The 16,663-nt window shown below is 49.4% G+C and overlaps 1 protein-coding gene across 12 annotated transcripts in view; it reads right to left on the bottom strand.

Annotated features, from left to right (window-relative positions):
• CUX1 (cut like homeobox 1) overlaps window positions 1-16,663 on the bottom strand; it is a 346,720-nt gene that overhangs the window by 73,855 nt on the left and 256,202 nt on the right. For 7 of the 12 annotated variants that reach the window (XM_084764549.1, XM_084764550.1, XM_084764545.1 and 4 more), the window contains exons 11-12: window positions 11,190-11,378; window positions 3,359-3,417 (exon numbers count right to left, since the gene is read on the bottom strand). In XM_084764549.1, coding sequence (XP_084620675.1) covers window positions 3,359-3,417; window positions 11,190-11,378 — 248 coding nt within the window. The remainder of the gene's footprint in view (window positions 1-3,358; window positions 3,418-11,189; window positions 11,379-16,663) is intronic. The other 5 variants (XM_084764551.1, XM_084764553.1, XM_084764546.1 and 2 more) reach the window with 1 other exon arrangement.

Below are 16,663 nucleotides of genomic sequence, written 5' to 3'. Positions count from 1 at the left end.
TCCAGGTCACTGCAAGCCAGGAGCTACAAACAGATCAGGCTAATGGATCTGATGTTCTTATGTTCTCTGCGTGTGTATATGTGTGTACATATGGGTTCACATATGTGTGTGCACATGTAGTGTGGAGGTCAAAGGTCGGTGTTGAGTGTCTCCTCTAGACTGGCTGGTCAGTGAGGCCCTGGGATCCTCCTGACTCTGCTTACCCAGTACTCAGATTACAGGCACATACTGTCCTGCCTGGTATTCTATGTAGGTGCTAGGGATGGCACCTGTGGTCCTCAAGCTTACACAGTGGCGTTGTATTCACTAGCCATCTCCCCAGTCCCCTTATGATCTTTCTGATATGATGCTTCATTCTGCCAGGGCCAGGAAGGAAAGGGGAAATGAGTCTGTGGGGCTCTGAGAAGGTGTCAGATGTCCCCTTTAAAACCCATGCAGATGCAGACAGGATGGGGAGAGACAGTCATCTGGGGGGAGTAGTAGTGGGAAGATGGCCATTGGGAGCTTGTAGATGCAAGGACATGGTGACTTGGGAGTGGGGCTGGACAGGCAGTCCTGGAAAGGATGTAAGAGTAGCATGCAGCACGCAAATAAGGCACAGAGGCTGGAGCCCAGATTCTCAAGGATGGGGCTGAGCTTGGAGGAGGGTCTATGGGCGGGGAGGGTCGGAGGGCCAGGTAGAGCCAAGGATCGCACAACAGTGCTGTGTTTTGTTCTGCTTTTTGAGACAAGATCTTAAAGCAGGCAGCTGGCCTTGAATTCACCATGTGGCTGAATGATCCTGACCTTCTGGCCCTCCTGTCTCTACCTCCTGAGTTCTGGTATTACAGATCTGTGCCAACATGCGCTTATTGCACACTTCGGCTCAATACTAGAAGGTTCAGTTTCTTCCTTCCTTTTCTGTTGAAACAGTATCTTGCTTAGGTAGCCCAGGCTGGCCTTGGACTCACAGTCCTCTGCCTCTGGTTTCTGAGAGCTGCTGTTACAGGCCAGTACCACCATACCACACACCTAGCTTGTCTTTAAATCCTTCCTTCCTTCCCTCTCCCACTTGTGTGTATGTGTGTGTGTGTGTATACACATGTGCCACGCTATATGTATAGAGGTCAGAGGACAACTTCTGAGCTTTAGCTTTCTCCTTCCATTGTGGGTTCTGTCTGGAACTTGAGTTGTCAGGCTGAGCTATCTCACTGGCCCTTCTTTGGTTTTTTAAGAGGAAGGGTAAATGAGGAAGCTAGGGAAGGACATGGCAGGTAAAAAAATGCATGTCTCTAAGCTGGATGTGGGGTCCGGAGTGCAGAGCTCAGGACAGGAATGGCTGGGGGGGAGGGGGGGGAGGGTGCTTAGGGATTTGTTCAAGGAGCTGCTGGTGGAAAGGAAGCAAAGGGGAGGAGGGAGAGGAGAGGGGAGAGAGAGCCTGTAGATGGAGAGTGGGCTGGGGAGAGGTGGAGGGGAGCAGTGTAGGAGTCTCACCAGAAGCCTGAAGGTCACAAGCAAGCTCAAGGAGGATGGGGTTTATAGGAACTGCAGCCCTGGGGCTGGCTTGCTGACGGGGGTGGAGTGAGGGCATCTGTAAACTGAAAGGACATCAGGAAGGAAGGGGCAGGCTAGGTGGAGGGGTTCCCATGCCTACACATGGAGGGAGCCCAGGGCTCAACAGGATCTGGTGTCACCTAGAGGCACACCTCTGCCTCTAGAGTCTAGACTGCTTTAACTGAGGTGGGATTACCCACCGTGAACATGGGTGGCACGTTGGTCCCCTTGGGCTGGGGACCTGAACTGAAGAAAAAGGAGAAAGCGAGCTGAGCTCCAACATTTATCTTCTGTTTCCTGGCTGTGGATGCAGTGTGTTGTCACTTCCTGCTTATGCCACCATGCCACCATGTACTGCGCCCACAAACTATGAGTGAGGATAGACCCTCCCTCCCTACAGTTGTTTTGTTAGGGAGTTTGTTATAGCAACAATAAAAGACACTAATATGGAGGGATTCTGGATAAAATGGGAGGAATTAGGCGCCTACACGGTGCAGCTGGGGTTGGGATGGAGAGGTCAGGAAGAGCCCTGAGTGGCACCAAGCTGACTACAACTCAAAGATCTCTACAGGGATCACTTACAGGATTGACTGCTCTGGGAAGGGCTAGCTGGAGATAGCTGGGTAGGGGTGAAGGGGAGCCCTGTGCACCGCACATGGGGGTGCAAGGACAGGGTCAGTGAGCTGAGAATGCCATGGGCTAAGAGATGGAGGGACAGGATAAGGCTCAGGAGCTGAGGCTCAGGGGGAGGAGCCAGAGGGGCCAGAAGCTTTCAAATGCAGACATTAGCGGAAGACTGGTGGCAGGGAAGGGAATCTAGAAGAAGGCAGTGGGTCCTGAGTACAGGAGGCCCTGAGCTTTCAATGGGAAAGGGTTTCCTTCCTCTACTGCGTTTCTGTTTAGGGATTTACACTTGAGAACAAGCTCAGACTGCGCAATTGCTGTAAGAGCAGCATTTGCCCTGACTCCATGCCTGCTGGAATACTTGAAGCGCAGTCTCATACAGTGCAGAGAAGGCTGGGATGTGGCTCAGTGGGCAGCCTGCTTTCTGAGCACTCACGAGGCTTTGGGTTCCATCCCCAGCAGCACATGAACCAGATGTGGTGGTAGAGGCCTGTAATCTCAGCATTTGGGAGGTGGAGGCAGGAAGATCAGGCATTCAAGGTCACCCTTGGCTGTATATGGGGTTTTAGGCCAGCCTAGGCTATGTGAGACCCAGTCACAAAACCAACCAACCAACCAGCCAATGAACCAGCCAGCCAACCAAAAGAACCCTGCAGGAGGTTTGAGTGAGAACAGCTAAACTGCTAGGTGGGCCTGGATTTGGGTACCTCTCTGCACCCATCAATGGGCAGACCTAGAAGGCCCCGTGTGTGGGAAAGATTAAGCTTTGTCACAGGTGGAAGCAGTCTTGGCGGGCTTTACCCTTGGGGCACACCATGAATACCTTGTGAGAGACTGTTTGGAGCCTTCCTGGGCTTGGAATTCAGGAAGCCTACCTGGGAACCCCACCGTGGCTATTGTTTTCCTAATTGACCCTCGAAGGGAGGAGGAGACCGCCCTTTGCATGTGACTGGGAAGGTGGTGAGGAAAAAAAAGAAGAGGTACGGAGGAGGAAGGAGAAGGCGCGGAGAGAGAGAGGAAGGGACCGGACCAGCTCGTGGGACTGAGATACCTAAGGACCCGTCCTGCCGAACGGATTCCAGGAGGTTTTAATCTTCTGTCCCTTTAACCTTTTTTTCCTTCTTGTATATGCTAGTTGGGTTGTATAATAAAGTTTAATTGTTAATAAACAGAGCCAACACCCGTGCTTCTCCGTACTCACTTCAGCTCTTTCTTCACCTCTTCATAGTCAGCCTGGCCTTTGAGTTTTTCTTCCAGTTGCTGAAAACAGAAGGGTTTTCATTAGTAGCCATGTCTTAAAGGAGGTTGTCAGACTCCACTGATGGCAGTCCCTATCAGCAACTTTTCTCTTCTGTTCCCATGACCTGGTGTGGGTATACATGTGTGTGCACGCACACACACACACACACACACACACACACACACACACACACATGTACGTGGATATACAGCCAGAGGTTTCAGTGTAAAACTCAGCAATAGCAGAAGGGAAAAGCTTCACAAAGGTAGAAAAATCCCACTGTGTATGAAAAGCTGGTAAGTGGAAGCAAAGCCTTGTTCCTCACATTTCAAAGGCAGCACGTGGTTTTTGAACAAATGTGTTTGATGCCCTGGAGAGCACAGGTAAAACTGCAATTTTGGTGGAACCAGCCCATAGCTATTCAGGAGGGGTAAACAAGCACCAGAAAGCAGTGTGCTCACTCTGGGACTCAGCCATTAGGATCTAGGGAGTAGGGCCAGGCCATGTGTGGTTCACTGAAAGCTGGCTTCATTCTTGTGGGGATGGCTCTGACTGACAGGGACCAGCCCACTGCCTTCTGTGGCATGGCAGTGTATTTCTAGAGCGATGATATGCTTAAGTGTTCCAGAATATTCTGTAAGTTTGCGGGCTACATCCATGGCTATCTTTACACTGACAAGTTTTCCTAGGGTCAGGTGGTAAGTCTCAGGTGCTTCCTTCCAAGACCTGTTTTCTGTCTTTGAGGCCTTGGGGAAGTGGGGCTGCTCCTGGTGACCCCTGAGTCTGCAGGGCAGGACTCTGGTGAATCAGCATATTTCCAAGTTTGAGTTGAACAAACTCCAGGGTCTCAGCAGCGAGCACCTTACTATCTATGAAGCCTCTAGGTGTCTCTTTAGGTTCTGGTTGAGACCAATGGAGAACGTTCTAGAACCTGAGAAAAGGCTTACTTGGTCTATCAGCCTCAAAGTTCATCTGTATCAGAGCCTACCCAGAGTTCCAAGCAGACCGTTGCTCTCTCTCATCCACTCTGCTCATTTTCTTCCACTGCCTCTGCTAACAAATTTCTTGTATATTTCCCATTGCATAAAATTGCCCCACCTCGTTCCCTTTTAAATATCTCTTGCTAACTTTATAAATTATAATGGTTTTCTCAGGGATAATCAAATGGAGGGCGGTAGGCACTCATTTTCCTATAAAAGACTCTCAGAAGGTGTTTGGGAAGAAGTGATTATTTCATTCCTTTCCCTACAGTCAAATAGCAGGAAGTGCTAATGCGCCGCCCACCCTCGAAAAGTATTATCTGCGGTGTTTCAACGAGGCCAGATGTGAACACACACGTAAAGTCACCTCCAGAGAACGGCAGAAAGCAGGAAGGCAGAGAGGGGAGCAGAGATGTAGGGTGCCACAGCCTAAGAAGGCACCAGCCCGCACGAGCTCCAGCCTGTCCCCTGCAAGCCAGGCTCCTTTGGGGCAGCTGGTATGTTTCTCCTCCACAAATGAGAGGAGCCGGAAGGGAATGAAAGTGCCCCATGAGGGGAGACCTGGTAGGAGACACCTCTAGGCCCCCAGAGGCTGAGATTCTCGTTACTGCCGAGTGTATTATACACTTGGCTACTCTGTGATGGGGTGGACAAAAAAGGAGGCTGGAAAAGTAGCTAAGTTGGCAGAGCACTTGCTTAGTGTTCATGAAGTTCTGAGTTCCATCCCCCACAGCAGACCAGGCCTGGCTGTATACACCTGTAATCCCAGGAAGTGGAGACAGCGGAGGCAGAAATTCAAGGTCCCTCTCAGTTTCATAATTAGTTTGAGGCCAGTGTGGGCTATATAAGGTCTTGCTTCAAAGAAAAAAAAAAAGGTTGCCATGACTACAATCTGTGTTTTACTTATTATTATTGTGTATGTGTATTTGTGTGCATGATGTATGTGTGGGGCCCGTGTGCCATGGTACCTGTGTGGAGATCAAAGGACAATGTATGAGGAGTCTGTTCTGTTCTTCCATCTTTATGTGGGGCCTGGGACTTGAACTTAGGTTGCCACGTTTGTGTGGCATTTGAGCCATTTCAGCAACCTGAAAGCTGTATAGTCTATTTATTCTCTACTGAAAATCTTTACTATTATTATTTGGGTGTGGATGTGGCTGCGCACAGCTTTTTGTGTGGGTCAGAGTATGACATCTGTGGAGTTGGTTCTTTTACCTTTGTGCGGATTCCTGTGATTGAACTCAGGTTTCCAGGTTTGCATGCAAGTACCTTTACCCACCAAGCGCCTGGGCAATGTGTGTTAGTTAGGTATGGCGGCGCTCAGCAAGAACTAAACAGCTTCCACTGAAATTCAAATTCTAACTGACAGTTCCACAGAGGAGACCCTCCCAGCTCCTCTGTAAATGCCAGTGACATAGTTAATATTCCAGTGACAAAGTGCTAGGAGCTTGGCCAAGGGTGCCTGACAAGGCTTGTCTCCACCTTCAGGGTCCCTTTGGCCTGGTCCTAACCCTGGAGTTCCATGCAGTCTCCTTAGATAGGAGTGGTTCTGGTTGCTCCATGCAACTGGATCAAACACATGCTTGCCTGGCAGGTCCTTTATCCGCTGAGCCACCTTGCTGGCTTCTGATATTATCTTCATAAACTGAGGGCCTAATTAGTCTTAGCTCAGATTTTTGTTTTGAAACAGGGTCTAATGTAGTCCAGGGTGACCCTTAACTTGCTTTATAGCCAAGGATGGCCTTGACTTCCTGATCCCTCTGCCTCTACTTCCAGAGTGCTGATTGTAGGTGTGCACTGGCACACAACTTTATGCAGTGCTGGAGATGGAGCCCAGGGACTTGTGCATGCTATGAAAGTGCTCTGCTAACTGGGCCACACCCCAGCCTGAGACTTGCTAGCCTTTCCCATAAACGCTCATTTTTAATTGAAGGTACTAGTGACATTTTCCATGCCATAGTGAGGACAGTGCAGGTGACTAGCTAATTGCACTGCTTCTCCATGAAGAGTGCTCTGACAAAACCACGGAACAGTTATCAAAAATAGCTGCCTGTCACGGCAGCTGGGTTACTTCATTAATTATGAACTCAGAATTATCTACCGCAAATGGCACAGTGCTTCTGAGCGCTTGTCAGACTGGGCAGGAAGAAACAGTTCTCACTCACAAGCCAGCTTCCACACCTGTTTAAAGGTGAGAAGGCATGGATGGTGATGAGCTAACCATGACGTTTGTATAAAAGAGTGGAACCTTGGCCAAGAGAAACCTCATGGTGGAGAAAGGATGGCACAGTTTAAACATGCTGGGGCATGAGAAGCAATTAAGGAGTTGCCTGGGATATCCAATTACAGACAGCACCAGTAAGAATCTGTTGGTGAAAAGAAAACCAGCAATCATGTTGGGAGTGAAGATTGTGCTGGGGCTCGGTGGGTAGAGCGCTTGCACAGCACACAGCAGAGCCTGGGTTCCATCCCCAGCACCACATAAGCAGGGCGCACTGAAGCACACTGTCACCTTAGCATTCCAGAGGTGGGGCAGATGTTCAAGGTCATGATCGGCTACAGAATGAGACCAGCCTGGGATATATGAGAGCCTAATTATCTATCTATCTATCTATCTATCTATCTATCTATCTATCAATCGTTTGGGGTTTCCTTTCTTTTCTTTCCATTTTTTTGAGACAGGGTTTCTCTGTGTAACAGCTCTGGCTGTCCTTGAATTTGCTCTGAGGTCCAGGCTGGCCTTGAACTCATGGAGATCCACTTGCCTCTGCCTCGCAAGTCCTGGGATTAAAGACATGGGCCACCACTGCCCGGCCTAATTTGGTGTTTTTGAGACCGGGCTTCTCTGTGTAGCCTTGGGTGTCCTGGACTTGCTTTGTAGACCAGGCTGGCCTCGAACTCAGAGATCTGCCTCCTTCTGTCTCCCTGACTACTGGGATTATAGGCATGCACCCCCACACCTGGCTGGGACCCTGTTTTGACCATGATGCCCTCAACTACATATGACTTGCTCTCTCAAAGTGACTGTTATTCAAAGTCCTTCCCAGGCTGTACCCTGATTCTAGTCCTCCCCCTCTCCAGTATTCTGGAATGCCCCCGAAGCTGGAAAAATATGGTTGAAGAAGGGTAGAAAAAAAAAGCAAACAGCCACAAAAATAAGTGGGCAAAGGGGAGGGAGACAGTGGGAGGAACGAGAAACCAGGAAGAAAACTCCTGTAGTAAACGGATGTGGTGATGCACCCCTGCAGTTCTAGCACTTGGGAGGTCAAGGATGGAGGGTTAGGAATTCAGGCCAGGTTTGACCGCACAGTGAATTCCAGGCCAAGGTGGTACATGAGACCCTGTCTATAAAAGGAGGGTGAGGAGGAAAAAGGCACAGTAGGGCAAGACATGCTGTCGTTTGCAGCTTGTGGTGTTACAGGAGCTGTGCGCTGTAAGCCCTAGGATGCCTCACTACAGAAGCATCAGGTGATAGGCTGAGAGGGTGACAGGTCATATTCATAAAATATCTTCTAATTATTGTGTCTATACTTAGTTTAGATCAGAGACTATGAATTATGCACATGAAGAAGAAGAAGAAGAAGAAGAAGAAGAAGAAGAAGAAGAAGAAGAAGAAGAAGAAGAAGAAGAAGAAGCAGCAGCAGCAGCAGCAGCAGCAGCAGCAGCAGCAGCTGTGGCCAGGCAGACATGGATATCTATCTTTGAGTTCAAAGCCAGCCTAGTCTACTTGGCACTCTAGGCCAGCCAAAGCTATATATATTAGTGAGATCCTGTCTTACACACACACACTACTCACATAACAAAGCAAACTCTGGGGGCTGGGGAGATGGCTCAGTGGTTAAGAGCACTATCTGCTCTTCCAGAGACCCTGAGTTCAATTCCCAGCAATCACATGGTGGCTCACAGCCATCTATAATGTGATATGATGCCCTCTTCTGCCATGCAGGGGTTCATGCAGATAAAGCACTCATATACAACAATAAACAAACAAACAAACAAATAAATCTTAAAAAAAAAAAAAAGCAAACCCTGAGAAGATACCTCATTCAATCAACCTTACCCCTGTGTGGTATTGGAGGCCAGTTTACCCATCTGTTGGCCTGTGGGACCTTCTGTGAATGGCTTTGATTATGTATGGGAGCCATCTTTACTCTTGGCAACAAGGGGTTAAGAGAATTAGAATCAGAAGTCTCGTTACTAGAGAATATGTTTTGACTATTAGATCAGACGAAAGGAAGGGAAGGGTGATTTTGGAAAGAAGCATTGCTGGATTGTTCCATTAACTGTGCAGCATTACAGAATTCCCCCAAGACACGATAAGAACATTAATTTGTGCAACTCTGTTTCAGTGTGTGTGTGTGAAGGCAAACATTAGAGCCTTAACTGATTTAGAAGAAATTGCCCTGGATGAGAACTGGAGGGCTGACAGCTTGTAGCTCTGCCCGGGGGCTGTGGCAGGGTGTGTCTGAGTCAAGCCCTTACTGGGACGGAGGAGACACAGATACATGATCAAATGCCATCATCAGAAGTGACGACAATACCAAGTCAGTCTGGGCAGGGACATCAACCTGAATTCTCATCCTCACCAGCAGGCAAGCTGAGGGGAGGAAATGCTGGGCTGTGAGCCGTCTACTCAAGCCCAGGGACCACCTCCTCAGGGACACTTGGGCACAGGCACTTTCTGAGCAAGTGGAAGTTTTCCCTGCCAAAGAAACACAGGAGAAAGTAGCCTGTGGTGCCACTGGATCAGCCACAAACCCGCGCCAAGACTGAGTTCTGGGTTAAGCTTAGTCGTGTAGCAGGGGGGAAAAATCACTAAAAAAAGAGAACAAGGGCTGGGGAAATGGCTCAGTCAGTGAAACGCTTGCAGTGTAAGGCTGAGAACCAGGTCCTAGCCTACAAAGCATGTAGGAAGCTGGGCATTTACTCCTAGTGCAGGGGGCACAAACAGGCAGATACCAGGGGCTTGCTGGCCGGCCAGCCACTCCTTCTCTTTGTGTCCAGGTCCCAATAAGGATTTTGTCTTGAAACACAAGGTAGAATTTGCTGTGTAGCCAGGCTGGCCTTGAACTCATGGGCTCCTCCCTTCCAAGAGCTGGGATTGTAGGCAGGCACCATCACAGTAGACTAGGATCACCTCATGTAAGAAAAAAACCAGCCTTCCATCCTTCCCTTCTTCTACTTTTTTTTTTTAGCATTCAATAATTGCAAATATATTTATTACAATTTACAGATTAGTTAATAATTATATACAAATATATTCTGAACTATAAAACCTCCACTAGTTACATTTGAGACCACTGATCTAAAAAAGCCAACTCAGAAATCTCATCCCTAAACTCCACCTTCCTTAAATTATAAAAAAATAAAATCTGATCATTTTGAATTCAAGTTACAGGTGAAGAGCTGCCACCTTTCTGCACTCAGAAATGCAGATCCTTCTTTTACATTTACACAGTAACAGTCAAGGGTGGCTTGAACTTCTAGGCTTAAAGACCTTCTGACCACCTCAGCCTACAGGTTCATGTGTGTGTGTGTGTGTGTGTGTGTGTGTGTGTGTGTGTGTGTGTGTGTGTGTGTACAGATGGAGAGAGAACATTCGTTGTCCTGCTTTTTGTTCTCTGCCATAGCACCCTGAGACAATCTCTCGCTGAAGCCAAAGCTAGGCTGACAGTCAGAAAGTCCCAGCAATCCTGACTCTGCTCCCCACAGCAATGGGGTTATAGGCATGTGTCTAACCATGCCAGGGAGTTTTCATGGGTGTTGGAGATTTGAACTCAGGCCTGCATGCTTACATAGCAAGTGGTCTTTGCCCCTGAGCTACTCAACCTAGCCTCTTCCATTTTCCATAGTGAGCTAGGGTCGCTTCATTTACTGAACAGTGAGCATTTGCCATAGGCAGTCCCTCCCTCCCTCCCTCATGAATAAGGAGACACCTGGTAAAGGCAGGCCAGCCTTGGGTGACAGTCCTGGGGAGGAGCAGGAGACCTTCCAGCTTGGCCAGAGCCCTGGATGGTGCTGGTCTCACCCCTTGTCTCCCAAACATACCTCCCAGGAGTCCCTCCTGGCCCTCATACCTAGCAATCTAGGATTCCAGAAGTGTCTTTAAATTACACTTGATTCGACGGGTACTTTGAAGTGTAATTACTATTATTTAGTATATGTAAAAGGTTCTGGGATCTGCATTAGGGATGTGGTCTTATGAAACAGACTTAGAAGTCAATGTTTGCTTGATTGCTTAGAACTCCATTTGGGACAGAAGGGACAGCGTGTGGTCCTATAGGTTGAGGCAATATTGAGTTCCAGGCCACTGGGTTTCATCTTGGAGAGACAAAGAAGTGACTGTCAGCCTAAGGGGACTCATATAGGTCTTCTGTGGATTTCCGAGCTTGCATAGTTTTGGAGAGGCCAGTGCTGTGAACTGGGATGCCCAGCACGGCTCCATTAAGGCACATAAGCCTACAGAGCTGGGACTGACTGTGAGACAGACTGTCAAGCCCCCCACAAGGAGTGCCCAGCAATGCTGGGTGGTGTGCAGTCTTGGGAGCCTCAGGAGGTGAAGCAGTGCAGTGGTGCCAAGTATCTGGGACCTCTGTGATGCCGCAGAGTGCATTGAGATGGAAATGCCAGGGGTGGGATGTAGTGGAGGTCACACTCATTTCTCTGTTCCACAGATCTAGGACTTTGCTCAGAATTGACATGGGTTCAAGGTTGCCAAGCTTCCTGTGGAGGGCCAGCATGTTCACGAAAGCTCATTCACGCTTGCTAACCCTACCTTACGCGCGCAGTCTCGTCCCCCTCCGTGCCCTTACTTTGAGTGTGCTATTCTTGGCGCTCAGCTGCTGCTCCAGCTGTGAGATCTGGCTGGCGGAATTCTCACGCAGCTTGGTGAGGCTGGCCTGGAGTCGCTGCACATCTTCTACCAGCTGGGCGATCTCCCGCTCTTTGGCAGCCAACTCTACTTCCAGGCTGGATCGGGTCAGCACCTCTATGGCCTGCTCCTGGGAAGAAGAAAGCAATGACGAAAAAGCACTGGCTTGGGGGTAGGGAACTTGGGGAACTGTCCGCCTGCAACGGAAGCATAAGCCATACAAGATACGAGGGTGCACCCACCAGGAGTCAGGGCCAAACACATCTTCCTGCCTTTGCAGGGTCTGTTACACGGGCAAATATTTTCTCAGAATCTACCTTGTACTAGGCATGTGGCCTGTCTTCTGCAGGCGCAGTCTAGTGGGTGTGGAGGAATTAGACACGCCTTCGAATAACACTGATTTGTGACAGGTGGTGGTGAAAGGACTACAGAGACCTGAAAGCAGGGAGGGTATGAGAGGTACAGTGAGAAAAGCTTTCTACCTGTCCAGTGGCAGGGGATTACCATGTAAGCTTAGGCTAGCCTGGAACTCACAGCAAGCCATCTCTCTGCCTGCTGAGAGCTGGGATTAAGGGTGTGCATTGAAAGGCTCTTCCTTTAAAGTACATTGGTTCAAGAAACTCTTGCAGGGATGGGGACATGTGAGCAGGGACCTGAAGGGTGGGAGGTGATGTTTTGTGGAGAATGGAGTTCCAGCCAAAGGAACAGCAATCTGGGGTGCTCAGAGCACCTACAGCTTTGTAGAAACACAGACATTTTTTAAACCCTGCAGTGGGATCCAATCCCCCCCCCCCCCCCCCCGCCACCCCAGCCAGCCAGGTTTCTCTGTGTAGCCCTGGATGTCCTAGTCTTGCTTTGTAGACCAGGCTGGCCTCAAACTCACAGAGATCCGCCTTGCCTCTGCCTCCCGAGTGCTGGGATTAAAGGTGTGCGCCGCCGCCGCCGCGCTCGGCCAATGTCCTCTCATCTACAAGTATGCTATTTGGCAAATTGACTCCCAGTATTTTTTGGTTTTTGGTTTAATGAGGCTAGCACTCATGCACCTCAGGATGGACTTGCTATGTGGGGAGGCTGGCTTTGAACTCCTAATCACCCTGCATTTACCTTTCAAGTGCTGGCATTAGAGGGGCTCAACACCACTCTGGACTGGCATGAGGAGTATAAAGACAAGGAATAGACACACTGTGGTTCCTTTGCTTAGAAGTGTGTGTGTGTGTGTGTGTGTGTGTGTGTGTGTGTGTGTGTGTGTGTGTGTGTAGATCAGAGGACAACTTGTAGGACTTAGTTCTCAGATTATCAGGCTTGGCTGCAAGAACCTTTACCTGGTGAGCCATCTCTCTGGCCTACGTTTTTGTTAAAGATGTCTTCAGGGGCTGGAGCTGGCTCAGTGGTTAAGAGCCCTTGGGTGCTCTTCCACAGGACCCAGTTTCTTTTCCTAGCATCCACATGGAAGCTCTCAACTATTCTATAACTCTAGCCCTAGGGCACCCAGTGCCTTTTTCTGGCCTTCATGAGCACTGCGTGCACATGGTACCTAGACATACATGCAGGCAAAATACCCATATCCATACAAGTAAGAAATAAAATGTTCAAAAAACATTAAAGGGGTTGGGGACGTGATTCAGTGGTTAAGAGCACTGGCTACTCATCCAGAGGATCCAGGCTTGATTCTCAGGACTTACATGGTGGCTCACAACCATCTAACTCCAGTTGTAGGGCATCCAATGCCCTATTCCGGCCTCCACTGGCTTTAGACACTCACTCAGTGCGCAGGTGCACATGCAGACAAAGTACCCATATACATAAAAAAAAAAAAAACCCAACAACAAAACACAACACAACACATGGTGGGGAGGGAGAGAGGGAGGAAGAGGGCAAAGCATGTTCCTTCATCTTGGTTTCGTTTATTCTGTGCCCAAGGTGCTTGTCATAGGGCACATGGCACACATGGGGACAGCCAGTTACTGAGGAAAGTGACTTTTCGTAACTCTGTCCTGGGGAATTCAGGCTTTTTCTATTACAGTCTATGAAGCAGACCCTCTGTTCTGGTTCTTTACTGTGTGTGATGTTGTATTTCCTTCCTCTGACCCCAAGGCCCTGCTGCAGAATAGGCCGTTCTCTTTTCTGACCTCTGGTGCTGGGCTAGGCATCCCCTACTGGCTTGTCCCTGGGCATAGTCTACCCACACCATTCTGTCCAGCCTGACCCCAAGGATGACTGTCTCTGGTGAGCTGGTGCCGGAGAAGCAAGTCCAGGAATGGCAGGTGGTGGAAGACAATCAGAACCAACTGGCATCCTGGTGATTTCTCACTGTTTTAAAAACTATCAGTTTACAGCAGAATAGCAACTCTAAAACCCAGGAAGTTTCACAATAGAATCTGCAAAGCATAGGTGCAGAACAGGCAAGAGGGACACATAAGAGGACTGACCTATGGGATTAGGTATGTGGTACACACCCACAGTCTCAGCATTCAGGAACTGGAGGCAGGAGGACCACGAGTTGAAAGTCACCCTTAGCTACGTAATGATTTGGAGGCTAAGCCTGGGCTACCTCCCCTTTTTAAATATTTATTTATTATTATGTATACAGTGCTCTGCCTGCATGTACAACCATAGGCCAGAAGAGGGTACCAGATCTCATTATAAAGGGTTGCTGGGTATTGAACTCAGGACCTCTGGAAGAGCTCTTAACCACTGAGCCATCTCTCCAGCCTGCCTGGGCTATCTTATGAGACTCTGTCTAAAAAAAAAAAAAAAAAAAAAAAGTGGCCTGCAGAGAGGTCAGAGGTCAGCCTGGTGTCAGGCGCAGTAGAATCATGAGAGTATGTATACCAGATCTGACCCATTTCAGTCTGAAGGATGCTAACTGCAAACAGCGTTTCAAGTGTTCTTTGGCAGAGTCTATAAACCAGCTAAAAGGTGCTCTAGGTCTCCCAATGGCCTAGCTCAAGTAAATCAAACTCAACTTAAGGTACCAGGGATGGTGGTTCAAATAGTCTTATCTACACCCAGCAGTTCCTGGTGGGTCCGGGGCATATCCCTGACTCTCAGGTACCTGAGCTACAAAGCCCTCATTCAAGCTGACCTGAAAGCATTGCTGTCCTACAAAGGTCAAAAGAGACATAAACATACTCCCCAAACAACCTGTTCTTTGTCCATATCTGTCTCCTCATGTGGAAGCTCCTGTTGTGGGATACAACGAAGTGGAAGAATGGAGAAGGGCTGGGAAGCTGAGGTGGGGGAAAGGTTTGAGCCTGGGCAGTGATGCTGGGGACTGTCGTTTTAGAGACCAAGAATGCAAGAGATACAGGCACAATGGAAAAAGGAAGTGCACAAACAGAGGGAATAAGATGAGGGCAGGTCCAGGCTAGCCTTTCAGTTTCTTCCGCACACCAGGAGAGGCAGGGGGTTCAGCCTTGCTTCTCTTCCATGCTGTACCTCAGTTCCTGTCTCTACTTGGAGAGCAGGATCAGCTCGGTGGACCAGTAATGTCTGCCTCACAGACGGCCTTGCTTCCCAGTACTACAGTTCCAATAGGCTAGAGCCACTGCCCCTTGAACTAGTATCTGCATGTAGACATTTCACAAGGGCTCTTTTAAGCACCCTGTCTCGTTCAGTGTCCATGAAAGAGTAGCAGGTAGATGGATGGAGGGGAGGGGCCCGTGGAGTACTTGGTACTTATGTGGGTGCCCCATACTCATGTGACAAGCCCCCTCCTCCCCTCCAGTCTTGTGGAATCGTGGCTCTGTGAGACTTTCTGTGCACTGGCTCTGGCGTTGCCGTAGCTATGGACTCTACTCCTTCCCAGTTGAGTTCTGCCAGCCAAGCCCAACAGACCATTTCTCCCTGCTGGCTCTGTGCCTGTGATGGCCTCCATGGGAAGGCACAGATAGGGAAGTCCCCACTCGCTGCGGCTGGGAGCCTGAAGCCAGGCCAGCTCAGTGCTGCATTTAGCCCATGATGAAGTGTGGAAGCCACCCTAGGCCCCACAACTGACTCGACCTGCAAAAACATTCATTTCCTTCTGGAATGTTTGGGTTTGCTGTGGCCCAGTGAGGTGCCAGGACTCTTTGCAATCCAAACATTTAGCTCAGAAGCCCTGTTAGACATGTTAGGATGAATGGCTTCCTCCTGGCCACAGGAGCTGGGGAGCTGCTGGCCCTGGCTCGAGGGCTTGCCTCTGCCCTGGTGCTGTCCCTGGGGCAGCTTCATTTGAAGGAAGAATAAAGGACACATTTCAGAGAAAGGGAAGGCACTGTGTCCCTGAAGTATGAAAGGAGCAACCGTCTCCTGCATGAGCCCTTTCTCCTACACCCTGAAGCGGTCAAGGCACTCTACATGATTTTTGAGACAGGGTCTTGTTGCTATGTACCTAGCCTGACCAATCCTGCCTCAGACCCCTGAGTTTGCCTTCTTTCCTTTCGAGACTGGGTTTCATGCAGCTCAGGCTGGTCTTGAGCTTGCCATGTAGCTGAAAATGGGCGTGAACTCCCTGTCTTTCTGGGTCCACTGGGATTCCATGTGTTTGACACTATGCCACCTACAGCCTCTTTTTACAGATAAACAGAGCCAGAGAGAGAGGAGTCTCTGCCTGAAGATCTCCAGCTCAGAGACTGCAGAGCTGGGGTCTCAACTAACAGTCTTAGCTGCTCCATCCCCAGGGCCAGTTTCCCAGGGTCACTGAAGGCACCTGGAGCCTGCTTATGCAAGGACACTTTGTCCAAATCTGGACGGTCCTGTTAACATGAGAAAAGTCACATGGGACCGAGCATGTTACCACACTCAGTCCCAGGACTTAGGAAGCCGAGGCAGGAGGATCAGCAATTAGCGGTTAGCCTGAACCAGTGTGAAGCTTTGTCTAAGAAATGAAAACAAAATGCAAAAAGAAAGCAGGGCTGGCGAGCCGGGCTGAGTGAATGAAAACGCCTGCGGTGTGCGCCTCAGGACCTGAGCTCGATCCCCAAACCCACATGGTGGAGGAAGAAAACTGACTGCTGCCAGTTGTCCTCTGACCCTCACACCTGTGAAGCTACTCCTATACCCACAAAATAAATAAGTGAAAGCAAAAGAGAGACCGAGAGAAGATAAAAGTTTGGGCCACTGGGCCATCTTCCTGGATGTTTGCATCTCAGGTGAGAGTCCAACCAATGTATAATTTCAGGGCCAGCTGCTGCTATCCAGGATGCTTTGGAAGGACAGCCTCGACTTCCCCATGAAGTTCTGGGGAGGCTCTCCTTTTCAGGTCTGGTCACGCCCGGCCTCCACCTGGCACAGGACATGTACAAACACACCGGGGTCCCACCACACCAACCGTGACGACATCTATGTACTATTGGCAAAGCTTTTCCTTCAGCCTTCCCAAGCTATAGCTCCAATCCACTAAGAATTCACAACTGGGTGGTTAATTTAATATTG

Source organism: Acomys minous (genome assembly GCF_964271855.1).
Source record: "Acomys minous genome assembly, chromosome: 16".
Taxonomy (NCBI): domain Eukaryota; kingdom Metazoa; phylum Chordata; class Mammalia; order Rodentia; family Muridae; genus Acomys; species Acomys minous.
The sequence above is the reverse complement of the archived record's forward strand: the minus strand, read 5'-3'. Positions and strand labels throughout refer to the sequence as shown.